Source organism: Sorex fumeus, unplaced genomic scaffold (genome assembly GCF_029834395.1).
Source record: "Sorex fumeus unplaced genomic scaffold, SorFum_2.1 ptg000009l, whole genome shotgun sequence".
Classification (NCBI taxonomy): domain Eukaryota; kingdom Metazoa; phylum Chordata; class Mammalia; order Eulipotyphla; family Soricidae; genus Sorex; species Sorex fumeus.
In genome coordinates, this window is record NW_026606066.1 from 24,922,430 (window position 1) to 24,947,206 (window position 24,777).

Consider the following 24,777-nt stretch of genomic DNA (forward strand, 5'->3'; position numbering starts at 1 on the left):
GCCAAGAAATAATTCCAGAGTGTAGACACTCCCTCGCCCACATATAACTCATTTCCAAAATAAGTAAGGCTCTGAAACCGTCTCCCGAGGGGTCTCGTGCCGGTCCTTTGTTCCGGGGAGCCAAACCCACCCGGTCGGTCCCCCGCGCCGCTCGCTCGGGACTGGGCTGCTCCCAGATGTGCGGGCCAGAGAGCCTGGGAGACGGTCGCGACCTTAGGCCCTGGGTGTCCCCTTCCCCCACCCTGCAGTTCTCTGAACTAAACCGGCCCTCGGCGGTCCAGCCGTCGGGTTTCCTCCAGCGAGGTTTTGAGCACTGGGACGCGCCAACCCCTCTCTCCCATCCCCACGCCGACCCTGCGCCGGCCGCCGCGATCACTTACGTGCGCAGGGCCCGCGAGGCGCGCGCAGGCCATCAGGGGCCCGGGAGGCATCCCGGCGGCTGTTTTGCGGGGCACACCGCACCACACTGCACACCCCAAAATAGGCGCTAGGAAGAAGCAATTAAAATCACAAGAGCAAGGAATCAAGAGGAGTCGCGCGGCTCCGGGAGTTGTCTGGTGGAGGAGTCATTAACTGGTTGTTGCTACAAAGCCTCACCGTGTGGTTCGGTGATTAAGGGGAAGGAAAAAAAATCTTTTTAGGCGTTGGCAAACCCGTTATTGGTTTGGATGATTGGTTGTTGATTTTTTTTTTTTTGCTTTTGTTTTTCTTTCTGCTCCAACCACGCCGCCTGAAATATTTCAACCCCCGACATCATGCCCTTAAACCCAAGGAGAGAAATTCCGCGGGCAGCAGCAGCTGCTACAGAAGTTAGAGAGAGAGAGAGAGAGAGAGAGAGAGAGAGAGAGAGAGAGAGAGAGAGGCTTTTCCACTAATATCTCTAACGACAGCACCAATGTAATTTGTTTTGAATGTTCATTTTTATTGGTGTTCCCTCTGCCAAAATGCGCTTGATTACAGAGGTTTGTCCTGTGATCATTGCGCACTCCAGACAGGGGAAGGTGCATCGGCGAAGGTTCAGCTCAGGCCAGATCAAATCCCGGGCTGTTTAACGCTGAAAGGCTGCATGTTGCTATTAGTGTTAAATATATGGCTAATTATGCGTATGAAAATTAAACATCAGTGTTATGCTAATGGGGCGCCTTCAGCTGCGGATCCGAGCACTTGAGACTACCATTTAATCAAATGAATCAGTAACTAATACATCTGCACGTGTGAACTTTCACAAGATCATTTCCCCGTTCCCATCACACCGCTAAATTATGAAAGAAATAATTATCAACACTTTCTAATTACCTAACAAAGTAATTTGGGATTCACCGTGGGGTTGGTGGGATGGGGAAACCAACAGCCCTTCGCAGCCAGCGTGGTGCGCGCCACGCCTCGCGGGGGTGACTGTGGGGTGCTAGTGGCGCGGCGTGTGTGTGGCGGGGGGAGTTGAGGCCCTTTTGTGCGCTTTTTTTTTTTTTGGTATCTAGAGTCCCAGAAGATAGAAGACGCGGTGGCATCTTTTGCCAGCCCAGCCCACAGGCCCAGGGGTGCCCGCTATGACCACTAGAGAGGAGGTGGGTCCTGGGGCGGCCACGAGCGGCCTGTCCACAGGCAGATAAGGAGAGCCCACCACTAGCTTGCTTCGGGCACGGGTCCCGTGTCCCCTCCAAGACGCCTAAACCCCAGGTGCTTTTGCCAGACATCGAGAGGCCGGAAAAAGACCCCCCTGGAGTCTGTCTTTCGCGCCCGAGGAACTGAGCCGGCCGGCTTCGAGGCTCCCCTCCACGCAGCGCCCTCGGGGCGAGTGAACCCCGGACGCTCCGCGCAGAGGGAGTGGAGAGGGAGGGGGAGGCGGAGGCAGCTCGCGAGCGAAAGAGGGGGTGTGTGCTGGGGGGAGGGGGCGGTGCGGCCGCCTTTCCTGGGAGGAGAAGCGCGGGTTCCTGGCTCTGGGCGCGCTGTGCTTTCATCAGACCGGTGTAGACTCGAGCTGGAGTGGCCGGCTGGGCCTGGAGCAATGCGAGCTGGCCCCAGGGAGCGGCGGCGGCGGCGCGGCGGCCGAGTGAGTGAGTTCGCCCCGGGGGCCTCCCGCGCGACCTAGGGCTGTGCTAGAGGCGACCCAGAGCCCTGGGGCGGCACTGCGGGCAGAGCGCTGCACCAGGCACCAGATGCTTTGGTGGGGAGACCGCGCTCCGTGGGCCGCCTCGAGCGCGCCCCCCAACCCCCCCCCCCCCCCGCCATCCCCATCCGGGGATGGCCGGGGAGCCACTCCACGCTCGAGGCCTCGGCCGGCATTTCAGAGTCGCCCGGGCTGAGCGCAGAACTGGGTGACGGTGGCCTTGGAGAAGCGGTGCCTGGGGGTGGAGGGGGGGGGGTCCCGAGTGCCAGGGGCGGGCAGAGGGTGGGAACAGTGGCGGCGGGGGCCAGGGGGTAGTGCGGCAGCGCCGAGACGCCGGCGGGTGTCTGGGGAGAAGTAAGGCGCGCTGGGGTGGCGGGAGGCCGAAGAACTGCGGGCGCCGCAGTCCATTGTGCGCCCCAAACCGCGCGCTCCGTTGCAGAAGAGCCCCGGCCGGGAAGTGTGGACGCGTCTCTCCCGAGGCCCGGCCGCCTCGCCCGCTCTAGTCCAGAGGAGCCGGAGCGCTTCGGACCAATCCCCGGAGATTATGCAAGGCAGCGGACCAATCAGCTCCACCAGCTCATGAATATTTATGACCTTGGCTGAGTCAAAGCTTTGAAGCGAGTTTGGGGAGCTCGGCAGCATCATGCTTAGACTTTTCAAAGAGACAAACTCCATTTTCTTATGAATGGAAAGTGAAAACCCCTGTTCCGCTTAAATTGGGTTCCTTCCCGTCCTGAGAAACACAGAGACCCCCAAAAGGGAAGCAGAGGAGAGAGACACCCACACCCAGACCCCGCGAGAAGAGATGACCATGACCACCATGCCAGAAAGTCTCAACAGCCCCGTATCGGGCAAGGCGGTGTTTATGGAGTTTGGGCCGCCCAACCAGCAAATGTCTCCTTCTCCCATGTCCCACGGGCATTACTCCATGCACTGTTTACACTCGGCGGGCCATTCTCAGCCCGACGGTGCCTACAGCTCGGCCTCGTCCTTCTCCCGACCGCTGGGCTACCCTTACGTCAACTCGGTCAGCAGCCACGCGTCCAGCCCCTACATCAGTTCGGTGCAGTCCTACCCCGGCAGCGCCAGCCTCGCCCAGAGCCGCCTGGAGGATCCAGGTACGTGCGCCTGCCAGGGAGAGGGAAAGGAAGCGGTAAGGAGGGAAATAAAAAGGGGAAAAGGGAGGGAAAAGAGAGAGAGAGGGAGGACCAGGGTGTGAAGGAAGGAGAGAGAGAGGGAGGGAGGGAAGGAGAGAGAGAGGGAGAGGGAGAGGGACAGAGAGAGAGAGAGAGAGAGAGAGAGAGAGAGAGAGAGAGAGAGAGAGAGAGAGAGAGACACGAAGGGAGGGGGTGGGTGGGGGTGGGTAGGGCGCCAGAGCAACGAAGGTTTCGGGTATCAACCTATGGACCCTTGTCATAGTAAAGAAATTCAAACGAAAATTCACCAAACTCACAACTAATCCAGCAAAAGATAAATCCGAGAGCGTCCCTTGCCACTGGCTGGGCCTCTGGGTGGTTCTGTGCGCTGAGCCAGGCTGCAAGCAGAAACCCACATGTGCACGTATTAGTCTCGGTAATTATTTATTGCGTAGCGCTATAAACAATGTATGCAATTAAGGGTAATTAAACCTCAACCACCGCCTGCAAAAAATAGCAAATTTTCCCTGCAAAAGGCAGGAGCTCCGTGTCTGGAAACTGCCCTAGTCCGCCTGTGGCGACCCAGGTCAGGCCCTCGGGACTTTCTGGGTCCCTTTCCCGACTTTCGGAGTTTCTTCTTGAACCTTCTCTCTTTCTCTCTCTCCGGGTTCTGCCTCCGCTGCCCCTCGGTAGCCACTCGCCTTCGGCTCACGGCACTAAAGACTGTCCCTCGCATTAACAACGCCCCGCTTCTGCTGTCCCTCCAGGGGCTGACTCTGAGAAGAGCACGGTGGTGGAAGGCGGTGAAGTGCGCTTCAATGGCAAAGGGAAAAAGATCCGAAAACCCAGGACGATTTATTCCAGTTTGCAGTTGCAGGCTTTGAACCGGAGGTTTCAGCAAACTCAGTACCTAGCTCTGCCCGAGAGGGCGGAGCTCGCGGCCTCCTTGGGACTCACGCAGACGCAGGTACCTCGCTACCGCCCCTCTGCCATTCAGGCTTCCCGCGGCCCGCCTGCGCGCCCGCCCGGATCTTCGTTTTGTTTTTGTTTTGCTCTCTGGGCCTCGGGGTCTCCTATGTGTGTCCGTATCTGTCTGTCTATCCGCCTGCCTGCCTCAGAGCCCTGGCTCCCAGCGTATCCTGTCCTCATTCTCTCTGCCCTAACCCAGTCGCTGGACTCAGCCCTGCGTCTCCTCCCTCCCGGACCCACTTCCCTGGACAACCTGACTAGGGCGCAGGAAGGATTTCCCTACATGTTTTGTCTGGGAACTCCGAGGTCACACGTGCCCCCAACAACTGGAACAATAGACTCGGGACTTAATCCCTTGCTTGCCTTTCAAGTGTGTGGCTAACCACTCTGGGCCTGGGCCTGACCATTCCTGACCCTCTGTCTCCCCTGCTCTTCCTTCTCACAGGTGTGTGAGTGGGGGTGTGGTGGTGGGGGGATTCTTTCCTCCACCCTCTCACCTACCATCCCAGACCCCAAAGCAGAAACCTTCCTTTCCGGATTTCTTTGAATACCCTGGAAAATCCAGGAGGGTTCGGATCAGCTTGGCATGGGTTTCCAACATCCAGGTGGGAACTGGAGCAAGAGCTGGGGAAGAGCAAAACAGATGCTAAGACAAGGTTCGCTTAAGTCCAGATGGAAAGTTGAACGAAAACCCTCCTCAAATAGTCCCAAACCCAAGGGTAGAAAATGCCGGTGCAAAGAGAAGGGTCTCAAAGGCAAATAAACTTCCACCACCCCTTCCCACCACTTGATTCTTTTATTGATGGTCATGTTGGAGTTGATGGCTGACATTGGGTTGGCACTGAATCTTCCCCCAGGTGATGGTCATGGTCAGGCTGTGTCCCTGGCAGCCCAATCCTGCAGTCCGGGCTCACTTCTACCACCACGCCCCCTGGCTCTCTGCTAGCTACCCCTGCAGATCTGAGCTAGCAGCAGCGGGGCTGAGCTAGGGCTGCTGTCCTCTGTTACTCCAGCAGGTCTCCAGGGCAGAGAGTGTGTGTGTGTGGGGAAAGCTGTTTCCGCTGTCCCTGTCTCCCTGTGACCACCATGGGCACAACGGACCTAAGTCACAATGTTGTCCGCTCTTGCAGGTCAAGATTTGGTTCCAGAACAAGCGCTCCAAGTTCAAGAAGCTGATGAAGCAGGGCGGGGCGGCTCTGGAGGGTAGTGCCCTGGCCAACGGCCGGGCTCTGTCAGCCGGCTCCCCGCCGGTGCCACCCGGCTGGAACCCCAACTCTTCCTCTGGAAAGGGATCCGGAGGTAGTGCGGGATCCTATATCCCCAGCTACACATCGTGGTACCCCTCAGCGCACCAAGAAGCTATGCAGCAGCCCCAGCTCATGTGAGGTTGCCCGCCCGCACCCACCCGCCTCCTTCCCGTCTCCCCCAACCCGGGCCCCGTCAGCCTCCAGGTTCCAAGTCCATCCAACCCCGTCTGTGCGCCCTGAGCCGGACCAGGAGGGCCCAGAGGGAGAGAAGAAGGAACAGTGAAGGCAGGAGGCCCACGGCCTGTGGCCTGCGTCAGGCCCAGTGACTTCCCTGGCGCCCATGCCTTTACCCAAATCCCTGCTCTCGGCAGCCTCGGCAGCCTCCAGCCTCGTTACGCATTACCCGTGGCCCAAGCCCTACTGCCCGCACCTCATCCAAGGAGCAGCAAAGACACGCCTCTGGCCCCGCGCTCAAGCGCTAGCGGAACTATCAGGAGAAAAAAAAAGCAAAACCGAACAGTAGAAAAAGCAAAGGCTCTTTTCTGTCCTGTCCGTCTCTGTCTCCCTTTGCTCTGTATCTGTGCGCTGACAAAGTCGAGGTCCTCGTCCGTCGCTGTCCTCATTCTACGGCCTCTGCAAAGAGTCACCAGGTCGGAGGGGGACGCAGACCGCCGGGTTCCTGATACGGAGACATTATTATATATATACATATATATATATATATTTTGTCCGTTTGGACCTTCTCCTGGACCTGCCTCACCGTCTGTGTAGCTCCTTCGGGAATTGGGGGGAATTGGAGGGTGGGGATTTTATTTATTGAGAAATGAACTGGGCCTGAGACTGAACAGTAGCCAATTTGTGATTCTATAGCGGGTGAGGAGAAGCTCACGGTCCAAACGTTGGGATTACTTGGAAAGCACCCGGATAAATAAGTATGGAGGACCTGGTGATTTTTAACTTATATGGTGACTTTTGTATTTCGCTGGTGTGGAGAGGTTGGAGCCGAATGATATGCATCTTTTTTTAAATGTCTCATGTTACTTTACAAAGAAAGAGAGAGATGAGACAACTCAATTTCCTCATCTCCAGAAGAATGTTTCCTTGCTTTGCCTGGATAAGAAAGAAAATCTTAATTCCCTCCTGAGGGAGAAAGAGAAAGAAGACCCCAAAGGGCAGTGGTGAGAAAACAGGCAGAGGGTGAACAAGTGCCCCTGAGCCAGGGGACTATAAAGTAAGACAAAAGCAGCTTTACGACAACTGCCCCACAGGCTGGACCACAGAACCATGCCAGCTGCTGCCCGAGTGCAGTCTCCAGTGCAGGATGGAATCGCTGTACATATTATTATTGTTGTTATTAATTATTATTATTGTTATTATTATTGGTCCGTAAACATGTTGCACAAGCTTAGCTTTTTTTTCCGTTTTGTTGTGTGTGGCTGTAAAACCTGATGCTTTGTGAAATGAGAATCTTGACATTTTACTTGTGAAATTCGGAAAATGTGATCAATTGAAATCAACTGTGTTTTGTGTTCTCTATGTCAAAGTTTAGTTTTATATTGAGAATGTTAACTTATTGCTTTGTATCTTGGGGGGATGGGGAAAAAGAACTTTGTAAATAAGTTATAAAGTTTCTTTGAAACAGTAAAATTATGGTTTCGAGAAAGAGCTGCTGTCCCGTGTGCTGTGTGAGGGGGTGGCAGCGGGGTGCAGGCCCATCTCTGGGAACAAACAAGACGGGCAAGCCACTCTTGGCGCCAGTGGGTGCTGACCCCTTTCCCCTTTTGCTCCTCACCCTAAGGGTCTAGCCCTACCTGGGTTGGGAGGATGGGGAGGGCTGGAGTGATAGGACCGAAGATGAGGCTCTTGCCTTGCCCGGCCCACCCAGATATGATCTACAGCACCATATAATGAGGTTTGGGTTTGGCCTAAAAACAAAAGTTTATATTAATAGCAATAACAACAGACGGAGAGAAAGAAAGATGGGGAGTTTCTGGAAACGTCTCTGGGAAGGGGCTATCGGGAACAGGTGTGACCTGGGAAAACTGTGACTCGGCGCCAAAAGGACTGTGAAGGCAGGCGGAGAGATGAAAGCGGAACTCGAAAGCCGCGTTGGAGAGACTCTGCGCCCCGCGCGCGCCTCGCGGGAGGCCTGGAGGTCTGGAAGCCAAGACCCGGGGTTTTGCCCCTCCCCTTACGGGGATCCGGCCTCCCCGCTTTTGTTTGCCCGGAGGGCACAGGATCCCGACGCGGAAAAGACGCGGCCAGACGCCGGAAACGGGCAGGAAGGACACGTCTGTCAAGCTACCCCCCAATCAATCAGAAAGCTCGGGGGTTGGGGGTGGGGGAACAGTCCCAAGGCGCCACCCGGGCCCCTTCACAGCCACTCCCACCCCACCGGGGGCACGACTCCCTAAAGAGGCCCCGCTGGTAGCCGCCCGTGGCTACCGCGTCTTTTTCCTCTGCTGGGAGAAATGAAGCTGTCAGAGCGCGGCGGAGCGACTTCGTGACTTGTTGGAACCCCAAAGCTTGTCATGGCAACACCCCTCCATTCCAGCCCCCCAATTCACGAGTCTGGCCTCCAAGCGGTTAGGCACCTCTTATAGGGGTGCTCCTACCGATTCGCTCCAAATAGCAGCTTCCAGCGGCGAGCATCTCACCCCTCTGCCCCTGGCCGCTGGCCTGAGCCTCAGCCCTACCTCCCCTTCCAACTCCCACAACCCGCGCGGAGCTGAGGCCCGAGGGAACGCATTGGGCCCCAACGGACTGTTCTGCCGATTCCCGCTTCCCTCGCCCCCGTCCCTGACACGGTTTCCTGGCGGGAGTTGGTCCTCCGCCTTTGGGGGGACCCTTGGCAGCGCGCAGTGGGGAGCGGAGCGCGTAAGGTAGTGATCTGTGTTGTGACAAGCACCCATTTTTCAATTGGTGCTGGTTAAAGATCAGATGCGCCAAAGCTCTTCCGACGCCCTTTGGGGAAGGGGGGGGGGGACTGAGAGGAGGGGGTGAGGGAGGGAGAAAAGGATGCAGAAAGGGATCGAATTCCGGACCTGGAAGCTCCTTCTGGGACTGGGAGGGAGAGGTTTTTCCCCGCTCCCTCGCAGGAACCCCGAATTTGGAGTGCTAGTCTGGGAGACCGGACCTCGGGGAGATGCAAGCGGGTGGTCCGGCCTCAGAGCTGAGGAAGGAAACCGATTTCCCAGGCTGTAACGTATGCCGCGGGCAGGACAATTCTGCTCTGCGTTTCTCTTTGGAGATACGGCTCTACTCGCGGAGAGGTATTGGCAGATTTCTCTAAAGCGTCTCATTGGGGTACCCCAGACGGCATCTAGGCCCCAATGCCTGTAGCCACAGGCAAGATCTGTTTGGTCAAGCGAATTTTAATACTTGGAGATATTAGCTTATACTAATTTAATAATCTCTTGCTAACAGTTCAAATAGAGAAATTATTAGTTTTAGCTCAACGAAGGCGGTCTTTAGTTAGGCTCTATTATAATTATAAGCGGTTGTACTTTAAAAAAATGTTAATCTCAATATAGGCCTAATTAATGCTGCCTTGTTACTGACAAGTAGTTCATCAAATATCTGATTCAAAGATTTTCATAATGAGTATATTAATTAAACTATGAATAATCTAAAGGTGGTTATATTTAAACAATACCTCATTATAATGATTAAATACTGATTTTGAATATTATGTCTTAACAATTGTCACTTAGAAAACACAACCTTTCCTTATGTATGAGTCTGTAATGGCAAAATGCAATTTTGGGATTTTTTCCCTTGTTCAAAAAATGTGAACCTCATTTTAAAACACTTCTGAAATAGGTTACACACAGCTTAATGATTATCAAAATGACTCTTTTCTGCAAAAAAAGACCCCAAAGTGCGCGTACAGCTGCAAACCCAAGAGGGTCAGCATCATTTCACTGTATTCTCTTCTTGATTACAAGCCGGGCCCATCAAACACAACATAATTACAGTAATTTCAGGTTTATTTATTCTAATGTAGTTTCCCCATCTCTCTGGTAATTATGAGCAATTTTTTCGCCCAGGGAATCTTTTTGCATTAACAAAAGAGATAACGCACTGAAAGCCAAATTTGCTGTGCATTGAGAAAAGGAAAAAAAAATCAAATAGGTGCGAACTGCCATCTCTGCAATTCTCCCGTACCGGAGTCGGCAAATTGCTTGCAGGTGTATGGAGCAAGCTTGTCAATGGCCGGGCCTCCAAATTAGCAAATGCACAGCGTCGAAGTAATGAAGACAGACTTAGCAAAATTGCCAAACAACAGATACCTCTTTAATATCTTCTCTTACATACACTCGCTCTAAAAGGGGTAAGGTTGGGGTGCAGGGTAGAAGCGACAATCCCCAACCCCCTTCCCACTGGTCTCAGCTTCCCTAAGCCTGGAACTGAGTGGTCCAGTATGCTTTAGTCTAATTGTCAAAGAACCCAGCTAGCAAACCTTGGCAATATTAAAAAGCTTCTATATAAGTGGAAACCTTTTCTAGATCACAGCTAGCTTTCACTGATTTTTCAGTCTTATTTCTCTTTCTTTTTTTGGGATGATTTGCATCTGGGCTGGGGCAGAAGCTCTTAGTTTTTCCTCTTTTACCCTAGTTTTATGATGCAAACAAAGTTTTAAAATACCTCCACCCAGATGCACAGCAGTGCGAATTTATTCTTGGAGTCATCAGGTGTGGAAATAAACGAAATCTCTTCCCTTGAAGAAATGAGCAGTATCTACCTCCTAAAGAAATGTAGCTCTGGGCACTGCATATAGAAACTCAGAGTCTTAATTCTGACAAAAATTGGGAGAAAAGGGGCAGCCCAGACACTCCCCGCCCCAACACACACACATTTTTGAAGTCCTGTTATCCACCTCTTTCATTCTGTACCTCAAAAAACAAAAGGATTTCATCAGAATTCTCCAGTTTTAAATCATCCCACCACCTGGGTTAAAATGCCCTGGAATCACAGTCTAAAGCAAACTTTTCTGCTCTTCATTTCACTCCGCCAGCAACCTCTATCCAATGCAGTACAGAGGGTAAAGGGTCTTTCCTTCTCATGACTCAGAGAAACCCTCCCTAGGTTGCCAGCTCTACAACAAACCCCAAATCCAGTGTAGACAGGCAAACGGCTCTATAGGGTGGCTTCCCCAGGCAAAAGAAACATGTCACCCCCACCCACTTCTTCCCTACCCCCTCCCACATCCCCCAATCTTCAGGGATTAACACTTCCTGAAACATCAAGTGTTTTTATAAAAAGGAAAAAAATAATCCTGACATCGCTGACAAGAAGTTTTGATGGAAGAATTAGCTGGTGCATACATAATCACTCCCCCACCCTCCTACTCCCGGAGCGGGAGCCACCGCGGCGGGCGCGCAGCTCAGCCTTCCAACCCTCGGAAAAATGAAACCGATTTCCACCCTTACCTTCTTCAGTGTCAATTTCAGATAATCTGGACACAATCTTTGCTACATCAAATCAAAAGGGTCGAAGGCGGCTTTTGGCTGGGAGAATGACAGGAAAGAAAAGGCAAAAAAAGAAAAAAAAGAGAGAGAAAAAACAGAGAAAAATAAAGAGGAAAAATAGGAAACACAAAACCCGTCCAAACCCCGATGAAAACAAAGCCAGAAAACCAAAAAACAACCCCCCAGTCCTAGCCTCCTATCCCGAGAGTAAAGAGTGGAAAGAGGTCCCCAGGACCGGGCGCCTCGGAGCGCCGCAGGCTTTTTGCAGCGCTGCGCTTGCAGAATAGGACTGAAATTTTCGGCTATATAGCCTCTGTCTTTATAGCTGATGAAAAAAATTGCAGATTATTAGCATAAATGTTTACTCTTCATTACGCTGATGACATTGTGCACTCGAGATCTTGGTAATCTTTGGGAAAATTATGAGTAATTTTTAAAAATTTTAAAGCAGCAGCAGTTACCATGCAATTCAGGCTAATTCTGCGTAGGCTCCGAACGGATATAATTATCGAGGAGTCAAGATGTTATGCTAAAAACTATGCATTGATATTCCCATTTATTATGTACATACAACTTTGACAATGTTGATGCTTGAAATAGCAGGAAATTGTCTTGCGCAAAAATTACAGTCCATATTAGGACATCTGAAATTGCGAAGAATTATATAGTAATTGCAGGCTTTCAGATGGGAGAGCCAGAATGCTCAAACTAGTGCAAATGTGGATAAAATTACAGATCAGAGCAAAAATTAGGGAAAAAGGGGGTCTGGGATTTTTCAGGTTGGCTATAGGATTCCGGAAGTGTCTAATGCCACATGATTGCTGCAGCTTTAGGGGAGACATTCATGCCTCAAATAGCGCCTTGGCCAGGGTTGCTTTAATTGAATTTCTTGGGCTTTTTCTTTTAATAGGGGCAAATGAGAAAATTGGCCTCCCAAGGCAAAATTTCACTGTCCTCCCCGAATATGTCGGGAGGAGAATCCCTTTCCCTGCTATCTACTCTCTCCTTGGCCCGGCTGCTCAGAAGATCCGGGCCCCCACCCTAAAGGCCGCAACTAAGCCAGAAAGTGACGGAGTCAAACACGCCTCCCCCTTCCCTTCCCCCACCCCAGCTAAGTCCTCACTCCGACGCCTCTTTTTTTCTTTGCTTCCTCCTCCCTTCAGCCCCTTTCCCGGATTCGAGCAACACCTCTGCAGGGATTCAGGCCCTGGAATCTGCAGCCTCAGACGAGCCCGGGGTGGGGGTGAGGGGTGGGAGGGTTGGGGGAGGGGGGAATCAAGGAGTAGGGTGAGGGGGAAGCAGTCTGCTGGGTCGGTGAGAGGCGGAGATCACCCCGAGAGAGAGTGGCCAGTGGTCACCCGGTGCTAGTAAACATTTGGAGGCATGAAGGCGAGGCGGGAAGAAGTTGAGGGTCCACGGGGCCCGCCCCGCAACCGCCTAGGCTCTTCTTTGCTTTCCACCGCCGGGAGCTAGCGCCCCCCAACACTGCTCCTCTCCTCTGGCGGCGCTCCTCCGGGCTCCGAGACACCCTGCGACTTTAAGAAGCCGAGGCCAGGGCCGCCAAGGGGTGGGGCGGGGCGGGGGCAGTCCCGAGGAGGGGGCGCCGCAGCGGCTCGGGGCGGGCGCAGACGCTCGGAGCACTGCCCCGTAGGGAGCAGTAGGGAACACAGTGGGGTGCCTGGGCCAGAAGTCCCCATTGTTCCGCGAGCCAAGATTTCACTTCTAGGGTGTTCGAAGCTCCGGGACCACAAAAAGGCGGAGAGGGCGGGAGTGCGGGAAGCCTGCCAGGTGGGCTCCGTGCGCGCGGGGGTCTGCGATCACCTCCGCGCGCTCCACTACTTCCCAGTACCCTTAGACACCCTCGGCCCCGAAACTCCCCGTCCGCTTGGTGGAGCCCTTCTTCCCGGGCTGCGCGCTCACCCCTCGCGCACCCTTTCCCTTGCCCCGTCTGCTCCCCAGTCCACGTCCGGGCGTGACCCGACCCAGGATGCAGCGGGTGGCGCCAGGGCTCGTGAGAAATCCCCCTCCGGACCTGGGGCTGGTCCCGAGAGTCGCGAGAGCGCCGCGGCGCAAACTGCAAAGACCCCGCAGCGTGGGCCTGCAGGTTGCACCCCGCAGGACAGGGGAGGGAAACCGAGCCCAGCGCGGCTTCCCGGGCGAGCAAGGTCGACGCAGAGACTGTGACCGTGTTCTCACGTGGAGGCGCCGAGCGGCGGCTTCTCTGAGACCCGCCTGCTCCTTTCATTCTTGAAACATTGTCTCCCCCGCCCCGCCCCGCCCGGCCTCAGGCCCCAGGGCGGAATGTAACATCTTGTAATGTGGCAATCACTGCCAAACTCGTCCCCGCCAGGGGAACTCCCGCCAGGGGAGGCCTCGCTGGGCTGTGGGGCCTCTGCATCCGCCCGCTCCGGTGGATTTGGGGGGAGGGGGGCGGGGCAGCAGCGGCTGAGGCTTGCAGGGCAGGACCCAGGTGGAGAGGAAGGACCCGGTGCGGGGGGTGGGTCCCTGGGGCTCTTCTGGGTGTCACGCCTCTCTGAGAGCCCTGCGGTTTCTGGAAAGCTCAGTCCCACAAGGTCAGGGTTGTATACGTAATCAGAACCCCTTCCGGATCGCGCCTTCTCCACCGCCTTCTCGGACACCCGCACCTCAACGTGGAATTCAAAGGGACCTGTCTGTTAGCAGGAATGGAGAATCAATAGGTCCATTTCCTAAGAGGTCTCTGACCCTAAGCAGGTTTAAACCGCTGGTGGTCGCTGTTCCCTGAAGGAAAAGGAGGCGGCTGGTGATTTTTAAGCGAGTACTTTGGGACAGGGACAGGTCGCCAAGGAGTTCAGAGTGGGAGTTGCCCCTGGGTTTTACTGTCAGCTAGAAAGGTTTAATTTTTTTTTTTTTGAATGGCGAGGAGGCTTTCTGTTCCTCCAGGCATTTCTTCCGCGCCACAGACCTTTCAACGACTGCCTCACTCCCCTTCATGCCCCTTCCTCTGTCCCCCCCCACGCACCCCACGCCGCTCCATCTCCCGGATCCCGTGTTTGTAAACAAAGCTCCAGTCTTAGCGCGCTCTCTCCGCCTCCACCAAACCCGATACTTCCCCCACCAATCTCGGAAATCCTTCCACAGGACGGATATTCACAATTTTCACAAGTAATCCTGAAAGAAGGCCGAGGGGAGGCCTCTAAACGGTCCCACATTGCAGCGGGCGCTGATTAGGCCTGGGATCCCTTCCCTTTCTTCTCTCCGCTCCCCAGCCCCAGAGCCCGGGGCGAGCGGCGGGAATTCGGGGCTTGCGGAAGGGGGTGTGTGTGTCTCAGCGGAGCACCGAGGGCGGAATGGCCCGCAGCCAAGCGCGCGCTGGGCGGGTGGGGGGTGGGTGGGGGTGCGGGGAGCAGGAATGGGAAGAGAAGGGCACCGGGGCGCGCTGGGGTTGCGGGCTCCCGGCCTTGGAGCTAGCTCTGCAGGAGTTGGGCAGCCCGCGTGGCAGGGGTTGGAGCACCCCTCACTCCCCAGCTCCCCTCCCCTTCTTCCCAGCGCTTGTCATATCCTATCTCGGGCCTGATATTTCAGGCGAGCGCATGGAAGGGAATTACAATGAAGATTTATGTGTGTTCCGAGCGCGGCCGCTTTCCCAGTGCAGGGAGCCCAGAGCGCCGCTTCCCCTTTCCATTTTTCATGCGCGCGTTGGGGAGCGCAGTGGGGCGCGGGGGGGGGGGAGCGTGTCTGCGCGGCGGCGGGCTGATCACAGGGCTCTGCGTCGCCCGGCGGCCCTCGAGACTGTGAGAAAGGCTGGTCTGTGCGGCGCCCCCGGCGGGGCTGGAGCGGGCCCCCGCCTCCCGCAGCCCGCCTTTGTTTCTCCCCTCGCGCCCCTCCTCCCTGTCCCCTCACTGCTGAGACCCGGCGCATCCTTCCCGGTCCCTTTGCCCTTCTCGGTGCCTGCGGAAACGCCCCCTTCCCGGCCCCTGCCCCCTCCTGCCCTCTGCTTCGCGGGTTTTGCGAGGAAAAGGCTCGCCTTGGCCCGGCCCGACCCCGCCGTCGCCGGGTGCCAGGTTCGGTGACTCCGGCGAGTCTGTGGGGCCGCGGCCCACCCTGGAGCTGGGGCCGCCCGCCCTCCCGGCTCCCAGGCTCGCTCATGCCAAGGCCTGTTGCGCGATTCCAACTTGGGCTGACATTCCCTGCCCCGGGCGCTCCGGCGTAGGCCTCTTAATCATCTTGTCTGCTGCAGATCCTCGACACCAGCCAATTTACTGCCCCGTCTCTCCTCGCTGGTTTCAGGAGGGGGAGGGGGTGTGCGCAGAGGAGGGAGGGCACAGGCAACCGCAGAAGGAACACTGGCACCAGCTACTGGCCCTCAAAGAAAACCACGGAATTTGGAGCTGGGGCAGGAACGGAGGGGGTATGACTGGGGGTCTGCTTGGCTAGAATCTTATGAGTCTGTGGACTTCAGCCCAGTCCTCCGTGGACAGGGAAAATAATGCACGAATGCAAACTGGCTGGACCCTGACTGTGGCCCCAACCCCTAGACCACACTCTATTTAGCCAGACTAGATGCAGGTTCCCTGGCATTCCAGTCAGACAGGGCAGAATTCTCAAGGTGCTGCCACCAACCCTTTAAACTCACCTAGGCCCCGTCTGCTCATCAGCAGTGTTGAACACATACAGGGATGGCCAAATCTAGAGGACAGGACTTTGCATCTGGACAGCTGTGCATGCTACCCACCTCTTCCCAGAAGAAGTTGGTCTTTTCTGAGCAGATGATTGAAGCTCTGGCTCCCCTGTGGGATGTGGTTAGCACTGTCCCAAACCCTCTTCCACTCAAAGTAAAGGAGGAAATATCCCTGGGTAACTGTGGGCCTCCTAGGAGAAGGGGGTGGGGGGATGAAAGTAAAGACTCTTTGGGAGCAGTGGCAGCAAAATAGTCCAACAGTACTGAATTTATGGAGTCCTTAGCATGTGCCAGATACTGTGTCATGTCTGTGCCTCAGTTAATATTCCTAAGCCTAAGACTGCTGTTTTGCTGTTTTATTTTGGTTTGGGGGCCACATTCATCAGTGCTCAGGGCTTCTGATTCTGCATTCAGGGATCACTCCTGGGGAGTCCAGGGGACCATTTGGGGTGCCAGGGATCACAAACCCAGGTTGAGCGTGTGCAAGGCAGATGCCCTACCTGTTGTATTATTGCTCCGAACCCAGATGGCTGCTTTTATTTCACCCATTTTATAGATCTGCAAACCAGCAGAGGAAGGTTAAGTGGGTTGGCCGAAGTGACACAGTCAGTGATTGAGTTAGGAAGCTTTCAACTGCAGGTCCCTGCACTTTAAAGGAAAGGGGCTTTTAGTTCACTCCTGGGTTTCCACTTACCTTTGCAAGGAAAGTCAAATAGCTCAGTCCCATGGCTGGTAGTTAGTTGAGTGGGACCTGAGGTGGAAAGCAGAACAGAGTGAGGCATGGATATTTCCCGTTGGAGACTATGAGGGGGAGAGGTGCTAATCTGGCAGCACCGTACACCTGATTTCATGCAAAGTGGATATATGCATATGTGTATCAGAATGTGTGATCATGCCTACGTGAGTGTGCATTCATGTTCTGTGTGTGTCAGAGAGGGATTCTTCTGTCCGAGTCTTCTTGAGTGGTGGAATGTAACTGTATGTAGAACATGTGTGAATGAATGCATGTGTGAGTGTGAAATGTGATTGATTGGTACTATGTGGACACACGAAAGTGGGAGTAGGTGATGGTGCAGATGACACTCTTGAGGGTCACAGTATGGATTGTCCATGTGTAGCCGTGTGGGCCAGAGTCATTAGGCATTCCTGAACAGTCACTGAGTCCCCAAATGGTGGCCACAGAACACTAGACTCCACTAGCCTCCAGTGCTCGGCGCAGGCAACGGAGGGGGAGTGTCTAGTGCAGAGTGACCACGCAGTGGCCTTGCCATAGGCTCTGATCGCAGGTCCCAAAGCGGGTGGCAGCTTTGCACTTGCTAAGCGGGACACCTCGGGCAGCCCCAAGACGGCAGACAGCTCAGGCAGGCGTGGAGGGTTGGCGACACTAGCGCCTGGGGGGGTCAGGCGGGCGGAGGTAGTAGTCGCAGGGAGTGGAATGACTCACCCCACCGAGTGCTGACAAACCCGGAGCTGGGACTCAGGTGGAGGCAGAGCGTGAACCTTGGGGTGACACCGCGCTGGAAGCAGCGCGCCTGTCCTCGCCTTGCACAGCCTCTGAAGGATGCAAATGTCACTTCTACAGACCAGGTTCCCAAGCTGGGCAGCGGCTCAGGCTTCCGGGCAGCCACCAAGGAAAGAGCGCACACATCCAATGAAAACAATAATTTATTTAAATAATCTCTTCATTTTGTAAAATCAACATTAAGAGCATGTCGTTTTCATAATAAATAACCCCAAAATACCTTTCAAGAACAAAGACTTCAGGATAAGATAAAAACAAATTCAAATCAGTAGCTTAGTTTAACTAAGAAAATTTTTTAAACGAAAAATTAAAACGGAGGGGCTGCTGAGGTCACTGCTGAGAGCAGTTTTCACAAGTGGGGGGTTTACAAAAAAGTCAAAAAGATGGGTATTTTTATACAAATAAATCGGTGGGAAAATCTGCACGACACCTTTATTTACAAACTCTAGGTCGAAGTCCAGGCTAATAATCCTGAATAGGTTTTTAAAAAAGATAATTTAAACACATTTTTTGCAGTGTCCACATATTAAAAAATCATTTTTCCCCCAACATCAAAATGAGGTCATCCGCAAAGGCACCTAAACTTTTAAAAAAATAAAAATAAAAAAACTCCACTGGTGATGGATGAGGAGAGAGCTACGGGTCTGTTCCTGGGGGATGTGGGGCCGAGCTAAGCGGTGGCGGGGTAGGGTGGGGTGGGGGGTTCGGAGGGCTTCGGACCGGAGGGCAGAGACAAAGCGGCGGGCCGGCGGGGTCAGGGGGCGTGGGGGCGCGGGCTGGGCCTCGGAGGTCAGGAACCTTAGCGGACCCAAGCGAAGCCTGGGGGCGGGCGAGGAGAAAGGGGCCTCTGAGCTCCCGGGAAGCCTGGCGGGCGGGGGAGGCGTCCTGCGCGGGGACGCGGCTCGCAGCCCGGGGCAAGGAAGGCGCCGGACGGGCTCGCCGGGCGGGACGGGGCGGGGCGGCGCGGGGCGGGGAGGGCGGCCGCGGCGCCGCTCCCAGGAGCCAGGCCCAGGCTCAGGTCGCTAGAGCCACGGCAGAGGCGGCTCCTTCGCCGAGCTGCCGCGGGGTTCCTCGGACAAGAATCTCTGGGGCGAGTGCCCGCCTCCCAGTTCCCCGCCGCTCGGTGGCCGTGCGTGGGAATGGGGCCAGGGGACCTGGCACCGACCATCCCGGGGGTCGCGCCTCCGGGGAGAGAAGGGAGGCGCCAGCCGCCCGGCTGGCTGGGATCCTCTGGCTGGGGATGGATGGAGGGAGCGAGCGCCGAGGATCACTGTTCTCTGCGTAGTCTCTGGCGCGGTGTCCCTGGCGTTAGAAAATCGTCCCCGCGCTCACCGGGGCAGCCCCGCCACCGCCGTGGTGGTGGTGATGGTGGTGGTGGTGTGGCTGCGGGGTCTGCGTCGGGTGCAGCAGCGGCGCGGCGGCCTGCAGGTGCGAGGCGGAGCCCGAGGCCTGGTGGTACCAGGGGTAGTTGCCCAGGAAAGCCGAGGCCGCGCTGCTGGGGCTGGAGCCCGAGCTGCCCGCGCCGCTGCCGCCGCTGCCCGGGCCGCCGCCGCCCCCCATCCGTGGCGGGGCGCTGAAGTCCCAGTTAGCGGGCGCCGAGACGGGCGGCGAAGCACAGGGGGGCGAGGCGCTCGCCCCGGGGTGCTGCTCCGAGGGGATCTCACCGCTTTTCCACATCTTCTTGAACTTGGAGCGGCGATTCTGAAACCAGATTTTGACCTGGGTGGAAAGAAAGCCGGGCATTAGCGGAGGCGCCTCGGCGGCAGCGGGCAGGCGAGGTAGAGAGGGTGGCTGGAGGCCGGCATCGAGCCCCCTGCAGGGGCCGCTTAACTCAACACGTGCGGCGGCCTCGGACGCACTGCAACTTCCCGCTGCACCGGGGAGGAAAATATTCTTGAACCCGAGGCTGACTCTGCGAGCCGAGCGCGCTGGGAGGGGGCCGCAGCCGGAGGGGTCCCCAGGGCCGGTTACTTCACCCGCATACTCAGAAGGCGCGAGAAGCCACCGGGGTTTCTGCCCGCACGCGGCCTTTCCTGCGCTCAGTCCCTGGGGGATTTCAGCCCCGCACCCAGATATTTAGGCCGCCCAAGGCACGGGCCTCCGCAGCCTTAAATTTACTTTTTAACATTCCCCGCTCCTTAAAAAATTACGGCCCAGAACTCGCCTACTTCCAGGTCATCCCAGGCCGGCCCTGGTGGTGGGTTCCCGTAACCCCAGCCCCACCCCAGGCCCTCCAGACTCGGAGCCCTCACCTGAGTCTGGGTGAGGCCCAGAGACGCCGCCAGCTCGGCTCTCTCGGGCAGCGCCAGGTATTGAGTCTTTTGGAACCGCCGTTGCAGAGCCGCCAGCTGGAAGCTGGAGTAGATGGTGCGAGGTTTCCGGACTTTCTTTGGTTTCCCGTTCACGATCCGGATTTCAGGCTCGAGATCTTCTTTCTCTGTAACGAAACGGAACGGTGAACACCGTGCCAGCAGGGAACCCCCTCCCTCCCAGGGGACCCGGTCGCGACCAGGAGGCGGGTCCTCCCAGGCGCCGCGCGCGCCGCGGGGGCACAGCTTCGCCACGCGCGCACCCCCCACCGCTGCCACCAAATCCCGGAGCTGAAGCATCCAGGCCAGGGGAAGACACGGGCCTACTGGGAAGCAACGAGAGGCAGGTGGCAAGGACACGGGGTTGCCGGCGGGGCAGGGAGGGGGGCGTGCGGTCGGCGCCACTCGATCATCCCCGCCCACCAGGTTAGCCGGTGCCACCCGCGGCGCACCGGTGGTCGTACCCGGCGACCCTGGGCAGCCTGGGGGTTGGGGAGGGTAAAGGTTGCGTGGCGGGCGGGGAGCGCGCGGTGTGAAAGGCCAGGGCTCCGGACGGATCCCCGCCCCGCACTTTTTTTTTTTATCCCACCCCTCCCAGTAACCAGAGCCGACTTGGCACTCGGGACGCCCGCGCTCTGCCTACCAGGTTCGTTGTTCGCGGGCGACGCACTGGTCCCGTAGGGCGCGTAGGAGGTGTAGGCGGCGGTGTAGCCCAGGTCGTAGCCGCTCTTGGCCGAGTAGGGCACGTTGTTGAGGCCGCTGGGGTGATACTGGTAGGAACCCATGTGCGCGTAGGGCGAGCCCCCGCCGCCGCCGCCGCCGCCGCCGCCTCCTGCCGGGTGCTGCTGGTTGGTGTAGTAGCTGCTGTCCGTAGCGGTGGACACCGGGAGGGTGGGCGACTCCTGCGGCTTGTGGAGGCTGCTGCCGTTGCCGCCGCCGGGGCCAGCGCCGCCGCCGCTCGGGGGCTGCTGGTGCTGGTGGTACGTGCTGGAGGCCGTGATCTGGGTCGAGTGCATATCAGCCACCAGACTGTCAAAGACTCCAGTCATCCTGGCCCGGGACGGAAAGAGCCGGGGTGGCGGGCGCGAGGGGGGAACGCGAGGCGCCTCCTCTGACTCTCCCAGTCCCTTTCCAGTAGCCAATGTAATTACGGGGAGTTAAAGGTGGGGGTGGGGGGTGGGTGGGAGGGTGGACGAGAGGAAAACAAGAAATGTGGCAACGGTCTGGTAGGCAACTCCTCCTCCTCCTCCTCCTCCTCCTCCTCCTCCTCCCCGGGAGGCGATCACCGTGCACTGCTCGGGACAGCTGCCGCCGGCCGCATCTTCTCTCCGCCTCTCGGCCCTCTGGGCTCCCTGCCCAGCGCGGGCTCCGGCACGGGGGGCGGGCAGGAGAGGGGGGCCGGGGTGGCGGGGCCGGGCCGGGGCGCGGGGAGGCGGGAGCAGGTGAGACGGCCCGAGCAGCTTTACGATTGTCTGCGGGGCGGGCTCCTGCAGGGCGGGTATTTAGCCCTCATCACGTGAGCTCCCGCCACGTCACCTAGCAACAGCCAATGGGGAGCGCCGGGCTGCGGGACCCGGGAGCCCTGGAACGCCGGGCCGCCGGTGGCGGGGAGGGTGGGGGGGGCGGGTGTCACCCGGCTGGCGGGGCGGCGGCGGCGGCGGCGGTCGCGTGTGCAGACTGGCTGCTGCGGGGCCTGGGGGGCTGCGGGGGGCGGGGGGCGAGTAGTGGGGAGTCAGGGTGGCCGGCGGCCAGAGGCTGGTGTTTGGGCACCCATCCACGGTTCTCTCCCCAGGAAAAACGGACGGGGATATCCCTCGCCATCCCGTTCAAGTGCCAACCTGTGATTTGCACTTTCATATCCGAGCTCAGCTTTGAAACATTAACCAAAGCAAAGAGGTGCAGAAAAGCCCGGCCCGCTCCGGGCCCTGCTTTCCTCGACTTCTCTGACACCTACTCCTCCTGCCTAGCCACTAGACAATTCAATTGATTTAAATGATCCATAAACCACGTATAATCACTCCTGCTTCCTAAATAACCCACGGGTATAGTAGAGCAATTAATTAGATCATATTTAAACGATTTCCTCCAGCTGCTTGGAAAGCTATATAAGTTCAAAGACAGGACTGGCAGTAGTACATTCGAAAACATGCCTCAGATTGGATGCTGACTGACCACCGAAATGTGAGACAGGAAGCTAAATCAGACTGACCAGAGACCTTCCGAGTTAACTTTAATTCTAATTTCTATATTTTCACATAATGGAAGAGTGGATGATATCTAGGTGAGAATGGCTCTACACTTAAGCAGGTCCTGGGAAACTTTGGAAACAAAGAGAAAAAAAATTGTCCCCTGTATTTTACAAGAAAATGAAACATGAAGAGCTGTATTTTACAGTTTTTCACTCTAGGTCCCTGTTCTGCCCTAGCACTGCCCTCCCTCCCTCCCTCCCTTCCTTCCTTCCCTCCTTCCTCTTATGCCGGGACCTTCCTCTTTCTTTCTTTCTTTCTTTCTTTCTTTCTTTGCTTTTTAGGTCACACCCAGTGATGCACAGGGATCATTCCTGGCTCTGTACTAAGGAATTACCCCTGGCGGTGCTCAGGGGACCATATGGGATGCTGGGAATCGAACCCAGGTTGGCTGCATGCAAGGCAAATGCCCTCCCCGCTGTGCTATCGCTCCTGCTCCTTTTTCTCTCCCTTCCTTCCTTCCTTCCTTCCTTCCTTCCTTCCTTCCTTCCTTCCTTCCTTCCTTCCTTCCTTCCTCCCTCCCTCCCTCCCTCCCTCCCTCCCTCCCTCCCTCTTTCTTTCTTTCTTTCTTTCTTTCTTTCTTTCTTTCTTTCTTTCTTTCTTTCTTTCTTTCTTTCTTTTTCTTTCTTTCTTTTTTCTTCCCCCCCTCTCTATTTTCTTCCCTGCTGGGTGGAAACCCTACCGGTCCGGAATAGAGAGATCCTGGTCTGCACTGTCCTCCAAACCTGCAGTTCCCGCGGCAGTGCCTGCCTCGTGGCGCCACCTGGTGGAAGTGTGCGTGGTTGCGCAGGATCCCGTAGACGGTCTAATCACGCTGAGGCGCCAGCCTCTGAAACCCCCCAAAAGAACAAAATAGTAATTAAAAGCCACAAAATTGTGCTAGTGCGCGCCATCTAAAGCACCCTTTCCTAAAGACATAACATGTCGCTGAAAGAACTTGTTACAACAACTGCCTAATGGAAAACAAGTTGATACTGAGAAAAAATATGATCTTTGGTCTTCCCCAGAAAAAGCAAGTGTGTAATTAAAACTCTAGCATGCACACAGCTCCCCCTCTGTAGAAGAACGAACAGAGTAATCCGCTTTCAAATCTTCCTGGATTTCATTCCCAACTTTCCTTTTGGTGAAAGATGGCCCCCTGGATGGAGAAAGGTGAGCTTGTTAGCAAGGCTGGGGGGTGGGGTGGGGGCGGGGGGGGGGGGGATAGTGCTCAGGGGCTGTCTTGCCCTCGCCTGCCTGATGTTTTGTGCTACCTACATAATTAAACTCTTGATATTAAACACAAGCTTGCCTCTGTGTCTTGACTCCAGTGCCCAAATCTTTCTGTCACCAAGGTGACAGAAGAGTGGCAGAATTTATAGACACCTCACTAAAAAATAAAATATAAATAAATGATCTAATCACACAGCCTTGCTTTCTCTCCCCTTTCTTTGTTTCCATCCCTAGCATGTCCTCCAGACGTTTCCACTGTGTGCCAAGTGTGTGGTGTTGGTTATCTGTGAGAACCTCTCTGAAGAGTCCGTGGCCCAGGTCAGCTGAGAGCTGGAAAATGGCATCATCCTGGAAGGAAATATGACCGGAGTTCCCCTTTCAGTGGAAAACAAGGGGCTGTGTGTGTCTGTGGGAGAAAAGACCAGAGGCAATGTGCTAGGAGAGGCGGGAGGAAGGGAGGGAGGGAGGGAGAGCAGGAGGGAGACGCAGAACTCACTGCGTCTAGAGACTCCAGAAAGACTCTGAGATCTCCACTCCCATCGTCCAGACACGAATCTGGGTTTGCCCCATTATCTGATGACCTCATCACACTAGCTACGACTTCCTCACTTAGTGAAGGTCAGGGAGAGTGTTAACGCTGCAGAGCTGACTCTCTGGCCCACAGCTCAGCGCTGGGATGAAGGGGGGAGCCTCAGGGCTAGTCTGGGGGAATAGAGTTGCCTCCTGGCTCCCACCCCAGGCTTCCTCTTTCCCCTCAGGACGTCACCTCCCCTTCTTAGACTTCAGTTTTTTCTGCCACCCCTCTCTTTGACTCCTCAGGGACCTAGTGAGGGATGGGAAGTGGGGCTTAGGGGGTGGCTAGCACCTTTGTTCTGGCCTTGGCCGTTCCTTTCTCATCTGAGCACATCTTTGTTTCCCATCCCATGGCCACTGGGCACTGTTTCCGGCCAGTCGCACTGTCTCTTCCCGTGGGAGCCCCACCATCCCCTCCAGACAGGAACCCATTGACACTCCCAGACGCTGCTGCCTCTGGATTAGGCACACCCGGTGTTACCCAAAGTCATGTGTTAGGTTGGAAAGTCACAGGCTCTGTGCCCCAAACACAGGTCTGTGTGCCTCCAGTCTCAGGCCCAGGTCACATTTCAGGGCTTCCCCGATGGGTATCTAGGGTATCAACCTGGCCCCTCTAAGGGGTTGGGGAGAGCAGCCTGCTGCGGTGGGGAGCAGGCACTGACTGCATCTTCTTGGGGACACCCTTATCAAATATATATATATGTATATATATATTGGGCTGGAGCGATAGCACAGCGGGTAGGGCGTTCGCCTTACACGCGGCCAACATGGCCGACCCGAGTTCGATTCCTCCGCCCCTCTCGGAGAGCCCGGCAAGCTACCGAGAGTATTCGATATGCCAGACACAGTAACAACAAAGTATCCAATGGAGACGTTACTGGGCCCGCTCGAGCAAATCGACGATCAACGGGAGGGCCTTTACCTTTACCTTTTATATATATATATCAAATTATATATGTATCAAATATATATGTATATATATTTATCAAATATATAAAATATTATCAAATTTATTATCATATACATCAAATATATAATATATGTATATATGTACATATATGTATATGTATATATTATCAAATATATGTATATATTATATTATATATACAAATATATGTATATACAAATATATGTATATATTATCAAATATATATATATATATTTGGCTTTTTGGGTCACATTTGGTGATGCTCACAGGTTACTCCTGGCTCTGTACTCAGGAATTACTCTTGGCAGTGCTCAGGAGACATATGGGATGCTGGGAATCGAGACTGGGTCGGTTGCATGCAGGCAAACTACCTTCTGTTCTCTTACTCTGGCCCCTG

General features: G+C 55.6%; 2 protein-coding genes and 1 long non-coding RNA gene across 5 annotated transcripts; 1 reads left to right on the forward strand and 2 right to left on the reverse strand.

Moving 5' to 3' along the window:
- The first annotated feature begins 911 nt into the window (after window positions 1-911).
- Window positions 912-5,741, forward strand: DLX1 (distal-less homeobox 1). 3 transcript variants are annotated; one of them, XM_056110202.1, is made up of 4 exons: window positions 912-2,054; window positions 2,547-3,225; window positions 4,011-4,210; window positions 5,343-5,741. In XM_056110202.1, exons 2-4 carry the CDS (start codon window positions 2,913-2,915, stop codon window positions 5,595-5,597), a joined length of 768 nt encoding a protein of 255 aa, XP_055966177.1. In that variant the 5' UTR covers window positions 912-2,054; window positions 2,547-2,912; the 3' UTR covers window positions 5,598-5,741. The 3 variants fall into 3 exon arrangements, with proteins under 3 accessions (XP_055966177.1, XP_055966178.1, XP_055966179.1); XM_056110203.1 differs by having other exon boundaries at window positions 912-2,050; XM_056110204.1 differs by lacking the exon at window positions 912-2,054 and having other exon boundaries at window positions 2,384-3,225.
- Window positions 3,098-11,199, reverse strand: LOC130019640 (uncharacterized). Its single transcript, XR_008791883.1, has 4 exons — window positions 10,892-11,199; window positions 4,714-4,836; window positions 3,561-3,641; window positions 3,098-3,235 (listed from the first exon to the last, which is right to left on the reverse strand). It is a non-coding gene; the product is annotated as an uncharacterized LOC130019640 (long non-coding RNA).
- Window positions 11,200-17,237: 6,038 nt separating this feature from the next.
- DLX2 (distal-less homeobox 2) lies at window positions 17,238-20,888 on the reverse strand. The gene is made up of 3 exons (XM_056110263.1): window positions 20,065-20,888; window positions 19,365-19,549; window positions 17,238-18,831 (listed from the first exon to the last, which is right to left on the reverse strand). The coding sequence occupies exons 1-3, from the start codon at window positions 20,468-20,470 to the stop codon at window positions 18,421-18,423; spliced, it is 1,002 nt and encodes a 333-aa protein (XP_055966238.1). The 5' UTR covers window positions 20,471-20,888; the 3' UTR covers window positions 17,238-18,420.
- Window positions 20,889-24,777: the final 3,889 nt, after the last annotated feature.

Excerpts from the sequence above, each read along its gene's own strand:
- DLX1 (XM_056110202.1), top strand. The coding sequence starts at position 2,913 with ATGACCATGACCACCATGCCAGAAAGTCTCAACAGCCCCGTATCGGGC. Across the intron at positions 3,226-4,010 it reads GAGCCGCCTGGAGGATCCAG|GGGCTGACTCTGAGAAGAGC; the intron begins GTACGTGCGCCT and ends CTGTCCCTCCAG. Across the intron at positions 4,211-5,342 it reads TGGGACTCACGCAGACGCAG|GTCAAGATTTGGTTCCAGAA; the intron begins GTACCTCGCTAC and ends CCGCTCTTGCAG.
- DLX2 (XM_056110263.1), bottom strand. The coding sequence starts at position 20,470 with ATGACTGGAGTCTTTGACAGTCTGGTGGCTGATATGCACTCGACCCAG. Across the intron at positions 19,550-20,064 it reads GCCCGCGAACAACGAACCTG|AGAAAGAAGATCTCGAGCCT; the intron begins GTAGGCAGAGCG and ends GTTTCGTTACAG. Across the intron at positions 18,832-19,364 it reads TGGGCCTCACCCAGACTCAG|GTCAAAATCTGGTTTCAGAA; the intron begins GTGAGGGCTCCG and ends CTTTCCACCCAG.